Below are 15,442 nucleotides of genomic sequence, written 5' to 3' on the forward strand. Positions count from 1 at the left end.
GCGAGCGTCTTTGTCATTTCTGTTTTTTTGCTCCCTTCTTTCCTCCAACCTATATTTAAGCATCTATTCCTCCTGATGTTGCCACATCAATTTCTCTCCAATCACCAGAGCAGCAGCACTGATTTGGGTTGTTAGATATCATTTAAAATAAAGTAACAGCTCTCATTCTGTGCTGTCTCTTCTTAATTTTGTACCACATCAGTGATCATTTGACTCCTGTTTTGGATCTTTCCAAGTCTCCCCATTTCTCTCAAGGGAAGTCTAGCTCCTGTGGAACACTTCATATGGCCCTTTGTATCCTTGCTCCCTCATACATCCAGCTTGTTCTTTTCCTTCTCTCTTGCACTATGGTCCAGATAAACTGCTTTATTTTCAGTTCTCTAAACTTATCATGCTGGCTTTGTATCCAGCACATGTTAACTCCCTCCATATCCCTTGATCTGGGTAACTTCTCTATTCACCCTTCCCTGTAAGTTTGCTATTATTTCCGTCAGCATTCCTCATATCCCAAAGTTATCTTAGGTTTCCCTTCAATGTTTTCCCACAATATCTTACATCCACACCTATCGTCATACCTATCAAACAGTACTGTAACTGCCTGCTTGGCTATCCATTCCCGGACAACAAGAAATAAATCTTTTAAAAAACAGTAGATGAATGAATGATTGTTTTCCACTGAACTTTATAATCCTAGTCATTTAAGACTGAATATATATATATAATAGCACAGAATATATTATGTTATATATAACATACATAGTATATTGTTTATGTATATTATACACATATGTCTACTGAATAGTTTCTTTGACTTGGAGCAAATTCTTGGAATCCATAATAACCATGTATTTACAGACTGTAAGATATACAATTTAGACATTTAAGAAGTGTTCTTTTATCCAAAGAAATATATCAATCAGGGCAGCCCATCTCAGCAGTTTAGCAACGCCTTCAGCCCAGGGCCTGATCCTGGAGACCTGAGATCAAGTCCCATGTCTGGCTCCCTGCATGGAGCTTGCTTCTCCCTCTGCCTGTGTCTCTGCCTCTCTCTTTCTTTCTCTCTCTCTCTGTCTGTCTCTCATGAATAAATAAATAAAAAAAAGAAAAATATATCAGTCTTCTCTTCTTAATGAAATAGTGATTCAAATGAACATCCTGGATAGGCTCTCATCAAATTAATTAGATTTGTAATCAGTTGACCTTGTAATAATATTAAACCTAAAAAATATAGATACATTTTTTTCCATTGCCTTCTTAACTTAATTACCTTAAATAAAAAAGCGACCCTGGTTTGACAGCATTTTTTAACTTTAGGCCTTTATAAACTTAAAATTTATGTAAAAGTACAAATATCATGCACATGTTCACACATTTGTTTCTTAGTTTCCATGACCCAGCAGATTTTTCTATCTCATAGTTATTCTTTTTCACTGGAACTTTTATCCTTGCTATCTTCATGCAGTAAATTTGTGTCTCTACATTTTTGCTGCCTTTAGATCTTCTGTCTAATGCTTCTGACCTGTAACTTTACATTATCAAAGGTAAATGTTCACTCAAATTCTAGTTGCATGTTCCTAACCAGGCTCCCTTTGTCTTATGTTCACTATCACTCAAATTTAACAACTCCAATTTAAAAATCTGAGCATTAAAAAATAAATAAATAAATAAATAAATAAATAAATAAATAAATAAAATAAAAAATAAATAAAAATCTGAACATTCTTGCAAACTTTGAGCCAATATCTTACTTTTGTCAATAATTTAACATGCTTTTGCTCTAAAAGTCTTTTTGAGGTTGTTCATTTTCCACTACTTTCAGAGTCAAGAAATAGGAAAATACTAATTAATTTTTCTGAGCAGTATTACTATACAAAATTAAATATGTACAAAGAGCCACAGATTTGAGAAAAACTCTTCAGAAAGTAGTTGAAATTTTCTAAGACAAAAGTACCCCTATTTCACAAAACCTTTCACATCAAAGGCCCATGGCTCATGTGGGTCTCTTGAATTTATTGTATTTATTCCTTCTAGTAAATACACTCTGGAGTTAGTATTTATGGGAATGAATGAAGAGTATACGTGTAGGGTTCTTCATTTGGAAGATGGAGATAACCACTTTTTTATAAACTGGCTTATTTCTTTTCCAGAGCCAAGAAGACCATTAACAAAATGGCTTCTCTACCTTTCTCTCTATCACCTGCTCTCTTCTTCATCTATGTATTTGATGATTTTCAGAACATTCACTGAAGAGATTGGAATAAATGGCAGAGAACAAAGCTCACTGTACTTTAAAAAATTGTTTCTAAAAGATTAAATCAATATTCAAGTTCTGCCCATTTCAACATTTTCTTAATTCAATTTTCCTTTTTCCCCCTTCATGACTCTAATTTAAAGCTTACTCAACCTTACTTCAAAAGTGCCTAATTTTTTTCTCTGCCTCTATTGTAATATCATTTAATATACTATATATGATATGATCAGGTTAATATATGGAAGATGTCATTTTATTCATGATTTAATACTATACAATGAATCCAGATTATCTATAATTCTCCACAGATTTCCCTGGGCTGGCACTAAATGCCCTATGTCAAATGGTTCCTCCAAACATCTCTCTCAGTGAAATCCGTCCAGCTGGCTTACGTCAATCATGTACATTACTCTAATCTCACTTACTTCAGCATTTGCAGACTGCCAGTACTTCTTTATACAGGTTGCTAAAGCATAAAAAGTCATCCCCCATGACCAACCAAATATACTGTCTCTTCCTTAAATTTTCCTGCTTTAGCTATAAACACTTTCATCTAGGTACTGAGCAATATTAATAACCACAATTGTCACATATATGGTTATTTGTGTATATAATAAATCTATACATTTTAATTACTATGATCTCTATAACATGAGGTCTTTAGTGAAAAAAAAGTAACAAATTATTTAATAAATAACAAAAAAGGGAAGGGAAAATAAACTGGAGGGGAAAATAAACTATGGCTCAGTCACTATAGTCACATGTATGAAGACCAAAATGAAATTTATAATAAATTCATCTAATAATTATACCAAACAGTACATTTGCAATTGGTGATTTCTTGCTTAGTCATCATTAATGATTACTATTTATGAAACAAATGAGTATAAACCTATAAAAACCAACCAACAAGTCTCTACCTTGGTGATTACATCTCTTAACCCCTGTTATCTTGCAGTAGTAACGCTCCTCTACTTGTTTCTCTGGCCTTTTGTATATATTCCTATTGCAGCACTTGCTTTAACAAGGCTCTAAGGGCAATGCTTCCTTTTTGAACTCTTGGTAATCATTGTAGGATTAATTCACTGAAAGTTTTATTGACAATGTGAACAAATGAATATAATCCTAAGAATTTTAATATGTCATGATTCAAAAAGACAGGAACAGTGGCAATTTTATTTTAACAATAAAACATCCTACTTTCCAAAGAGGACAGTCAGAAAGCCACACTCATTGTGCATGTCTGTGGCAGAATGTAAAAAAGAAACTATGTAAAACTCTAAAATTCTTTATTATTAGAAACTATATTTGTGTATATTTCGAATGTTAGCCAAATAATGTTTATGTTGTTTATACTACATTCAGATGAGTTAAAAACAGTTTTGCTTGTTTCAGTTTTGCTTGTTTCTTAATTCCTTAGATACCAAGGAAAGCAGACATTCAAATAACCTTTTTTCTTTCCTGTTAAGCAACAAATGAAGCAAATAATTGGAGACTAGTGGCTGTCTAAGGAGATTAAACAATTGCTTAGCTGAGCCTAGAAAGTATGAATTAAAGATATTAAGATTTTGAGAAAACTTTATTCCCACACATTAATATTTTTGACTCCACATGATATATTTGTTCTCTTTTTAAGTCTCTTAAAACAGTGCTTCCAGAATATGTGTTTTTTTTAATGCATTGCAACATCTATGAAAAGTATGTAAGCCAATACTCAAATCTGAAGAAAATTTTCCTCATCATAGTTCAATATAGACCAAATAGTTTAATTGAAATAATCAACCAATTTTACCAGAAACCTGAAGAAATGCTGGGTTCAGTCCACCAACTCCATCCAGCTGTGTTATAATAATAGAGCAGTGATTTTATCACCTTAATTTAAGAGTAGATAAACAAGGTTTCTAACAGTTTCTGGCTTAAAAACAAAATAGGGCTCCCTAGAATTGAATTCATTGTTAATTTTAAAGAATCAAATTTGTTTTTCAGACTTTGTCTAATACAGAAATGTATTGCATGGGTAAAGCCATGTTCAATATAAAAAGGGGAGGTGCTCTGCACTAGATAACCTACATATTTTGCATATAGAAGAAATTATCTTGATATGTATGCTCAAAATAAAAATATATGAAAGAACATCCCTTTTTTAAACATGTTTCTGACGGTATTCCTAACATTGTTTATTTAAATATCATCCAAATTATAGTGATTATATTCAAAAGCTCTTGATTCAAGACTCTGAGATAGCTGGACGATGAAAAAAGCCATTTGTATGTAATATAAAATCTTCATTACAATGATCATCAGATCAGAATTCAAGAGTGATTTTTTTTTAATGCTGGTATCTAATTGTGTCATAAAACATGTTACCTAAATGTACATGCCTGAGAAAGAAGCAATCTAATTTACTAAGATAATACAGAAGAAATAACCTCATTTTACATTACATTTACAAACAACATTACTGTTGTTTCCTATTATTAAGAGGGGATATTTTTAAAATAACTGTATCATTTTCATAGTATCTGGGATGCTTTTGCCTTACCATCCTAAGCTTCAGTGTATATGGAGATCTTCACAAGAAATGTTGTCTTTTGAGGCTATTTTGCATGTAAAGATTTTTCATGTAATGGTTAAGTGTAAAGAACATGGTAGTGGCGAAAAGACAAGTGGATATACAGGCTCTTTCTGTTCTCTTCTTATTCCTGGCAGAACAGCATGGGGCCATTACTCTTTATTGAGATCTCCCCAAAATGTATATCAAACTTTCTCTCCCATAGCAAGACATAGAATCTGAGTAAAATTATCAATTACAATAGAGCATTATAAAAAAGCACCCTAGGAAAAAATAATGCTTCTTTCTAAATATAGAAGAAAATCCTAAGAATAAAGGAGCCCAGAAAGAGTGCTTGGCAAGGAAAGAGTTAGCTTCAAAAATTGTAAAAGAAGCAGGAATTGTTTTCCAGACCATGGTTATTACACCAGAAGTATGTTTTCCTCTAGTGGATGGTATGAATCTCACAAATTTGAAAAGAATAGTATTAGTAGCAGCCTTACTGATCTGATCAAGAAGGCTTTAAACTAAGACTCAAGGTGGAAAAGAAAATTGTGAATCCACAAAATGGATATTATGGAGGATAATAGGCTTGAAATGAAAATAAGACATAGTGACAAAAATGTCCAGAAGTTATTTTGTGAAAATCTTGGGTTGGAATAATCCCTAGGCCTAGGATATACGGTATACTGAATAAAACGAAAAAACAAACAAACAAACAAACAAACAAACAAAAAAACCACAGTAAATGTGTTATGGTCTTGAAATGCACTTTTTTTTTCTTTTAGTGCTTATACAACTCTGGTGGATGAGTGCAAGAACTGCCACATATGTTTATGTAAGGAATGCCCTGCACAAGGGAATCTGACCTGTGGGGCAAGTGCAGAACATATTCCACTCCACATGCAATTGTCCAATAAGTATCATTATCTTCAATTTACAGGGTAGGAGCCTAGGCTTAGGTATGTTCAGAAACGACCTCAAGGTTACCTAGCTAAAAAATGATGAGGCTATATCATCTAGAATTGGAAGCCAAGTATGTCTGGAATTCATAATTTTAGAAAAACACAGGAAAATTTATACACACATATGCACTCATATATAATTTATTCTAAAATAGCAGAGTAAGGGGAAATTATCTAATTTGTTCACAAGGAACAACACAGTGACTGAAAAGTGAGTGTCACTGAATATCAGAGAGTTATATATTAGTTTTATGATCCAGAAATATAAAGATAGGAATTTACAGGAAATGCTAATGTAAGAGAGGAAAATCTAAAAAAAAAAAAAGAAAAGCTGCCTTTGGAAAATAGTGTATCGATCCTAACAAAACATAATACAGAAAGTAGTTTATTAATAATGGGTACAAGATGTGGATGAGAAGGAAGGACTTTGGTTAGCTGGATCCCTCTTAGGAAGAAATCTGATTCACTAAAAATGTATTGGGGGGAGGACTCTAATGGGAACTACTTTTCTACTAAATTTGACTTAGAGAGAAGGTGGAGATTTTGGGACTGAAAGTTTTAAGGAGCAGAGTTGGGTAAATTCTGCAGACAGAAAACAGTCCTTCTATTTACAGGGAGCAATAGGTCATTACCAAGATACTCTAAAAAACATAACTGAAGAAGAAAGTGAGAAACCAAAGATGAAATTCTGACTGTTTCATTGCAAATAAAGCTATAACCAGACAAAAGGAAAAGATACTTAAGAGAAAGAATTTAATTTTACAAACAGCAATTTGGTATTTGGTTCTTAGGTATTTTCAAATATAGGTAATATAAGATGAACATGAATGACTAAATCAAATGGTAAGGACTTAGAAAATGAGTTGATATGTCCAAAGACAAGAATGCTCTAAGAAGCTCCAAATATAAAAGATCTAAAAATGTTAGCTGTGTTAAGGTAAAAAGAAGAAAGAAAGAAAGAAAGAAAGAAAGAAAGAAAGAAAGAAAGAAAGAAAGAAAGAAAGAAAGAAGAAAAGGAGAAAGAAAGAAAGAAAGAAAGAAAGAAAGAAAGAAAGAAAGAGAAAAAGGAGAAAGAAAGAAAGAAAGAAAGAAAGAAAGAAAGAAAGAAAGAAAAAGAAAGAAAGAAAGAAAGAAAGAAAGAAAGAAAGAAAGAAAGAAAGAAAGAAGGAAGGAAGGAAGGAAGGAAGGAAAGAAAGAAAGAAAAGAAAAAAGATGAGCCCACCAGCTGAGAGAAAAGAATGCTGTTCTTTCTTGTTTATATTTTCTTTATCAGGGAAGTTATCATCAAATTAGAATGAGTAGAACTATTTTGATATGGATTTGGGATTTACTCAGATTTCCTTAGGAACTGAAATAAAAGAGGGATAATAAGAATGTTTCTCAAAGATCCAGTCCTGTCTGCTTTATCAGCGATCTGTGAATACTTAGCCAGGAAAGTAGTGATTATCAAATGCCAGGATGTATTCACTAGAAAAGGGATTCTTTTGTCTTGTTTTGTTTTTGTTTGCTTTCGTTTTGGTTATTAGACAGATGGACAAGAACATCTAACTGACAAATATCTTAATTTGAATGATGTATCTTACCTAGTCTTTTATTATAACTTACTGAACATGGTAGAAAAACACTAGTGTTAGAATACAACTGAGTGGATTACTGATGGTTGATCGATGTTTCTCCAAGCATATTTTGTCCTTTTTACTGTGGAAATTCAAAATGCTGTTCTGTGATTTCATTAAGGAAGTGGAAAACAACACCTTACAAAACTGTGGATAATACGAAGTTGTGAGGGAAAGCTAATACTTATATGGTAATCAAATAATTTTGAAAATGTTTTCTTTTTTTTTTTTTTTTTTTTTTTTTTTTTTAAAGTTTTTATTTATTTATGATAGTCACAGAGAGAGAGAGAGTGAGAGAGGCAGAAACACAGGCAGAGGGAGAAGCAGGCTCCATGCGCCGGGAGCCCGACGTGGGATTCGATCCCGGGTCTCCAGGATCACGCCCTGGGCCAAAGGCGGGCGCCAAACCACTGCGCCACCCAGGGATCCCTGAAAATGTTTTCTTATGCAGAAACAGTCACTTAAGATAATACACTCTGTGACAGGAAACAATATAAAGACCTACATTTACATTTCAAAAATACCATTTATGCCAACAAATGATATAGGGTTTAACAATGATTCATTTGAAAAGATCTATCTTCACAAAACCCATGATCTTCAGCTATCTTAAGAAAACATTGTACTTGATTGTTTCTGCTCATTTTAGTAAAATATTTCTATTCTTCAGATAATTAAATTCACTCTTAACACATCCTCTCTCTATACTTTGAAACCCCCCAAGTAAAAATAAGTAAGACTTCCAGCTTCTTAGGAAGCAAGACAAAGAATTATGCAACTTAGGTAATTGTGCACAAATCTTTAATAAGTTTCTTTCATAGCAAGAATACAGCGTAATTTCTATAGCATATCTTGCGATGAAGGATTTCAGAAGACTCAAAGGATTACACTTTAAAATGTCTCCTGTCACAATAGAAAATGCCAACCTTAATTCCAAACATTTGTGGATAGTTGAGAACATTTTTATGTAGAGCACAATTATCTTCCATATGGGAAAATATATCCTGGGATTTATGCAAAATGATTAAAAATTTATATCAACATATCAGAATAACAAGGTCTTCACAGAGAACCACAAAGAGAAAAAAGAGGCACCAATTAAATTTCTCACCTGCCTAATACCCAACCGGTATGCAACAATCCGATCTACTGCATCAGGATTCATTTGTGTCCACTGAAGACTGTAAGAATAAACACGATGTCTGTTCTGCCACACAGGATTGTAGGTATCGTAATAGAATTCTGGAGCATAGGCCTTTCCTAAAAATAGAAAGAGTGCTTAAATTTGAATTATGACATATGATAGTCAAACATGCTTATTCTTTTCGGTCCTTTTACCACATTCTAGAATGTGTCTCATGAGTAATTCTTCTATTTGAAAAGTCATATTATTAAAATCTAACCAATTTTCTGGAGAGTTTTGAGAATAGAGATTTCTTGGTTGATTAGATGAACAGTGCGAGAGGAAGAGACGAATCAAGGACAACTCCAAGTGTTTTGGTCTAAAGAACTGAAAGAATGGAGTTTCCATCAAATGAGATGAAAAACTATGGGAGGATCAAATTTGGGGGAGAACTTCAGAAAGTTATTTTATAACAATTTGAATAATCTAAACAGAGACATCAAGTGAGATATACTAGAATAGTCCAGACTAGTCATATACTAGTCTAGAATTCAGGCAAGGCTAGGATTAGAGTTATAATCTTGTTGACCATAAGCATACAGATAGATTTTAAGTTTAAAGCCGTAAGACTGAAGAGATCGCCGAGGAACTGTGAGTAGATAGAGAAGAAAAAAATAATATCAGATGAACTGAATTTGGTTTTTAATAAACTAATTAGTGGAAATAAATACATGGAATTAAATATCTGAATCTTAGTAACATTTGAGAACTTCTCCTGCATCAACACTGAAAAAAATGTTCTATGGATATTCACTCAGTTAAATTGAAAATGAATTAAAAGATCTCCTGCATAGAAGGAGATCTCTAGAAAAGAGCCATCACATTCACTTTATTGCCTCTTTTATCTTTTTATTGTATTTTTACTTATTACTAAGTGATGGCACAAGTTCATGTTCACAACACTAGAGCAAAATCTAGATGAGAGGAAAAGAATATTTTGAACAAAGAAATCAATACCCAAATGTTACGGACAACTTGTATTTGAGACCAAATTTCTCAAAATATTATTGAGGATGTGCATTTAGTAGTAGCCTGGATAAAGAGCTAGGGCTTTTGATTAAAAATAAGCATCCAAGGTAAAAAAATAAGCTTAGTCGGTAAAGCCCCTGACTCTTGATTTCAGCTCAGACCAAGATCTCAGGGTCCTCTGAGATGGAGTCTGCTTAGGATTCTCCGTCTCCCTCTGCCTCTGCTGCTGCCCTCACTCATGTGTACGCATACATGCTCGTATGCTCTCTCTCAAAATAAATAAATAAAACATTTTTAAAAAAAGCATCTAAAATCTATAAATGAAATAATGAGTTGCCTAAGTGACTAATGTAAACCTAGGGCGTTTTCAGTAGAGCCTAGTGTCTACATTGAATTAAAGGAGTTAAAGTCTCAGTGGGTGTTTTCGAGGTGGGGGATGGGGAGGGAGTTGCTTTCATTTTAACCAGGAGGGAAATACAGTTTATAGTTCCAAGCCATCACTTTGTTCATAAAAGGTACCGTGCATTCAAATGGAATGAGGAGAGTCACAAACTGTGGCTGTTTAGCATACAAAAGAACAAAAAAATCTATTTGGCAGATGGAGTTTTCTAAGATTTGAAATTTTATTGTAGAGAAGAAAATCAGACAAATTTTAACTGGTCTATGAAATAAGATGAATTTCAGTGCATGACCATTAAAAGGAAATGCATTTTGATGTTGAAAGGTTCTACCAATCCTTTCTGAATATGGAATGATGACCTACCTAGGAGACTATGATTTTCTCTTCATTAGTGGTTTTTGTCTCTACCTACCAGTCATTTAGCAGGGCTGAGATGGGTGACTTTCCACAAGGTGGCCAGTAAAGCACCTCTGCGTCTCAAATCCATAGGGTGCTATGAAACATTTGCCTACTGTTTATTGTACTACTTTAATTGTACTAAGTATACTAATTTATAAATTCCATTTCATGTTTCTATTACCTGTAGTCTAATCCTACTTTTTGTTGACTATCAGGAGAGTAAAACTGGCTGCCTGTCATAAATGCAAATTGCCATAATTCTAGAAGTGATTGTTTATCTAAATAAATACTTTTAAGCTTATTGAAGCAGTTTAACCTCGAAGTTAAAAAAAATCCTCATGACTCGTCAATAAAATGAGTTTATCAAGTCAATTTTCAAGGTCATCTAAACCTTATTTAAATTTTCCAAATAGATCAAATTTCAGTAAAATTCCATCATCTTTACATTTCATTGCAGCCTTTTATTAAGGCTTTCCAGTATATTTTTCCAGTATATTTTAAAAATATTTTATGTGCACTGATATATCTGTATTACTATAAGTAATATAATATAATAATCTCTCATGGAACACCAGTATAGAAAATAATTTAGAGAAGATCTGTTTTAACATCTTATATAGCAGATAAATTTAGGAACAAAATAGAAATAGTGATGATGTATGACAATTCATATTAATGCATAATCAAATGAAACAGGCCTCATTACAAATTTTGACTTTGATTAATAGAGAAAGTTTTATTTTAGTTAAATTTTTTTCATTTCATTTATTTTTTAAGATTTTATTTATTTATTTGACAGAGAGAGCACAAGCAGGAGGAACAGCAGAAGGAATGGCAGAGGGAGGAGAAGCACGATCCTCAATGAGCAGAGAGCCAGATGTGGGCTTGATCCCAAGGACCCCAGGACCCCAGGATCACAACCTGAGCTGAAGGCAAATACTTAATTGACTGAGCCACTCAGGTGCCCCATTTTTAAATTTTGGTTGAATTGCAACACCTTAGAGTTAAAGGTTTAAAGTTTTTAGATGTTTTGTGAGTAACATCAACTAGTAATAAATAATCACTGATAAGATATAATTTTGAGGCAGTTGGATGGTTCAGTTGGTTAAGTGTCTGATTCTTCATTTTGGCTCATATCATGATCTCAGCCTCATGAGATCAAGCCCAGAGTCTGGTTCCATACTCAGCATAGAGTCTGCTTGTCCCTTTCTTTCTGCTCTAATAATAAATAAAATCTTTTGAAAAATAAAGACATAATCTTGATCAGTTACAGTTAAATATAGATATTATTGCTTATGTCTCAGAACATATTGTATACTCAATTTCTTTTGGATTAACTACCAAAGAAAAAATATTTTCTAATTTTATTTAAGAAATAATTTTTAAAAGTAAAAAAAAAGTACGTCAGTTTTTTCTCTGATTTCAGAACCAATCATATTTAATATTTATACAACCATTTTGTTAAGAAGCACACTGTAGTAGTAAGGGAAAGCCCTTATAATAATCTTAGGCTTTGACAACCAAACATGACATCTGCTGGCTGAACATGGAAAAAAATCATAATATATTTTTTCTTTTTTATCTTCTGGGCATTTTTTTCCTCCTTCCAACAAGCATGCCAAGAAAATTCTTTCTCTTTTATATTCTAGTTTCATTTTTATGCAACATTGTCCCAGTTTAAATCTTTTTAGACTAAACGACCTAGAACTACATTCATTATCTAAACTAGCAGATAATTTTTAGATACATTATGTATATGGATCTTGGATTTTAAAATAACCTTAAAATATATGTGGATAAATATTTTATTGTTCAAAATTTTAAATAGAATTTATATAAAATACATTTATTCTATTTTGCAAATAGCTTTGAAAAGTGATTAAATTGAGATTTCAAAATATAATTTTATGCATAAGCTAAAAGTTCAAGATATGATAAGCTATGACATGTCACTTTCTTAAGTCTAAGAATATTAAAGTATAATAAAAATCTTTCTTAGATGCTTCTCTAAGCCTGCAAGCAAGGACTTATTCCGTGAGGGTCAAAAAGCACAGAACTGAAAACCAGACACCGAATTAAGAGTTTAAGGAGGAAAGGAGTGTTGTTGGTCATTGTACCCTTGGGAAATGGAAATTTAGTTTCATAGGAGATGTGATTAATGGGCCAATGCAAGATGAGAAGGTGCAAATGAGGCCACAACATATGATCAAATAGCTATCTCAGACATAGGGTCAACTAGAAACAACTTTCCCCTCACCAGCATAGGAAGATGTCAAAAATATTTACATTAACAAGAAAAATCATCCTTGCTCAGTGACACCACTGGAGCACTTGTATAAATATGATATCAAGTTATTTATGAAAGACATGCTCTCAATTTGGACTACAGGAAATTTCTCCTAATTAATCCTCAATGAATATGAATTCAGAATACAACAAAACTAACCCACAAGAAAATGTTCAACTATGAATGACTAAGAAAGCCAATGAACAACTGGATTAGTTGTAGATAACAGAAACATAAAATAGAATATATAAATAAAAATGCCCAAGACCACTGAAGAAATACAATAACAGAATGTTAAACAAATAATATAAGACTTTCCATGAAAGAGTAATTATACTCTCCTGGGATCAAAGATAGGCTTCACAGGACACATATCTGACATCTTTACAGATGTCAATTTCTTAAAGAAGAAATTGTTCAGATAGACAGGGATGGCTCATGGAGGGATAAAGAAGAGTGGAGATAAAGCATGGTCTTTAGCGGAGAACACTGAATGTATTATAGATAATATTTTAGAACCACCACAGGAACTTGTATGACTATAGCGTGCAGTGCCCACCCTTCCTACCAAACTCTGCACTTTTGAAAAAGAGGGATGTCTTATCAGCTCTTGTATAACTGCTAACACACTCCTGTGTTTGAATAAGACAGGAAGGATAGGTCAGTCTAACTTATGAAGAGTCTTGATATAAGATGTTTGCTACTGGGATCCCTGAGTGGTGCAGTAGTTTGGCGCCTGCCTTTGGCCCAGGGCGCGATCCTGGAGACCCAGGATCGAATCCCACGTCGGGCTCCCGGTGCATGGAGCCTGCTTCTCCCTCTGCCCGTGTCTCTGCTTCTCTCTCTCTCTCCCTCTCTCTCTCTCTCTCTCTGTGACTATCATAATTAAAAAAAATTTAAAAAAAGATGTTTGCTACTTACCATATAGTCCAATTACCCTCCAATTATTTTAACCAGTACTCACTTAAATAGGAGAAAAGATTTTATAGTGTTCTCTATTGATTCTCACATCCCAGAGTGAACTCAGTGAAATCAACAAATTGAATGAGAACTAAATTAATAATCAAAATGGTAATAATCAAGGAATTCATGAAAATACACTTGCAAAGTATCAAAAATAATAAAACAATTTAAAACTTTTCAAATGTATATTTATTATCACAAGAAGAGTAGCCACAGAAATCCATGGGAATCTGATGATGCACTGATTAAAAAAAAAAAAAAAAAAACTTCTAAAAATCACAAGAATCACAGCTCTGTGCCTGTATGCATTTTTAGTAGAGGCTAACAAACACAGTAAAGTCACACTGTATTCAGTCAGACTCATAGGCCAGCTAAGGCAGTAGATTACTCATTGTTACCTAAGAGACATGATATATGGCAAAAATCTATGCAGCTCTGTCACTCCTCCACAGGACAGAAGAAAGAACATGCGATCATTGGCATCATAAATATTTTCTCTTCAAATTAATGAATCTTGAGTCATATTAAAAAGAAAAGAAAAGATGGGGTGCCTGGGTGGCTATGTCAGTTAAGTGTCTGACTCTTGATTTTGGCTCAGGTCATGATCGCAGGGTCCTGGGATGGAGCCTGGTGTCAGTTTCTGTGCTAAGTGAGGAGTCTGCTGGAGATTCTCCCTCTCCCTGTCCCTCCGCCCTTCCCTCTCTATCAAATAAATAAATAAATCTTTTAAAAAGAAAAGCAAAGAAATGCTTCTATAGAAATGGGGATTTTTCTAAGTTTTTAATCAGGAATATGATATAAATCCACTTTATAGTTTACAACAATAACTGATAGGCAAAGAAAAAAGTGGACTGGATGACTGAGAAGCCCTGGGCAGGAAACCAGTAAGAAGATACTGTTAATGGGGGCACCTGAGTGGCTCAGTGGTTGAGCATCTGCCTTCAGCTCAGGTCATGATCCCGGGGTCCTGGGATTGAGTCCACTATCAGCCTCCCTGCATGGAGCCTGCTTTTCCCTTTGCCCATGTCTCTGCCTCTCTCTCTCTCTGTGTCTCTCATGAATAAATAAATAAAATCTTTAAAAGAAGAAGAAGATAATGTTAAAACAAAACGTGACAAAAAAAAAAAACAAAAAAAAAAAACAAACATGGTTTGGGAAACAAAGAAGCTAAAAAATCATTGCAAATAAACATCCAATTAGCGGTTATCCTCTGATTGGACACTGTGGGTAAACTCCTAAATTTTCAGTCATCAGACATTGAATGGACACTAAGTCTCTAACTGAGATGGAAAATACTGTATGCATCTCATCCTGCATGAGGGACAAAGTCCATTACCTCTTGGTATCCTATTCTCCTGAAAGCTAAGTGTTTTGATTCAAAAGTATATAAAAGTATCTTGAAAGTGGAGGCAAAGTAGTATTCAGAGGACCAAAAAGGTTTCATTCTGTTAAGTCAAAGGAAAAATTTTTTTAAAAAGAATCAGTATACTCATCTGTGTTACCTATTTGATATTTAATATTAGGACTTATTAAAAAAGAAGTAACAAAAGAATTACTGCTGAATTGATGGTTTCTGCCTATTCTCATTTGACTAGAAAGGTGGTAAATTAATACGAAGAAAGAATGAGAAATGGAAAATATCTAAGTAATACTGACAAAAGAAACTATTGTACCTAATAAAGAACAGTTTATGTTTGAATTAAACTGAATGTTACAGCAGCAATAACTGAATGTTAAGAGTTTTTTCAACAGTGATAACTTGTCAATATATGTGCTGGAAACAAAAATGTAACAACTAAATTATACAGCTGTAAAGTCAATGACATCTTTCAGTTAATGATTTGTTTAGAGTTTGTAA

The 15,442-nt window shown here is 33.4% G+C and overlaps 1 protein-coding gene across 3 annotated transcripts in view; it reads right to left on the reverse strand.

Annotated features, from left to right (window-relative positions):
* MDGA2 (MAM domain containing glycosylphosphatidylinositol anchor 2) overlaps positions 1-15,442 on the reverse strand; it is a 791,718-nt gene that overhangs the window by 85,336 nt on the left and 690,940 nt on the right. For all 3 annotated transcript variants that reach the window (XR_004817749.2, XR_003134750.3, XM_025442520.3), the window contains exon 10: positions 8,495-8,643. Coding sequence is in view for 1 of the 3 variants with exons in the window: in XM_025442520.3 (XP_025298305.1) it covers positions 8,495-8,643 (149 nt within the window). In the remaining 2 variants the exon portion in view is untranslated. The remainder of the gene's footprint in view (positions 1-8,494; positions 8,644-15,442) is intronic.

This window comes from Canis lupus, chromosome 8, assembly GCF_003254725.2.
Source record: "Canis lupus dingo isolate Sandy chromosome 8, ASM325472v2, whole genome shotgun sequence".
NCBI classification, from domain to species: Eukaryota; Metazoa; Chordata; class Mammalia; order Carnivora; family Canidae; genus Canis; species Canis lupus.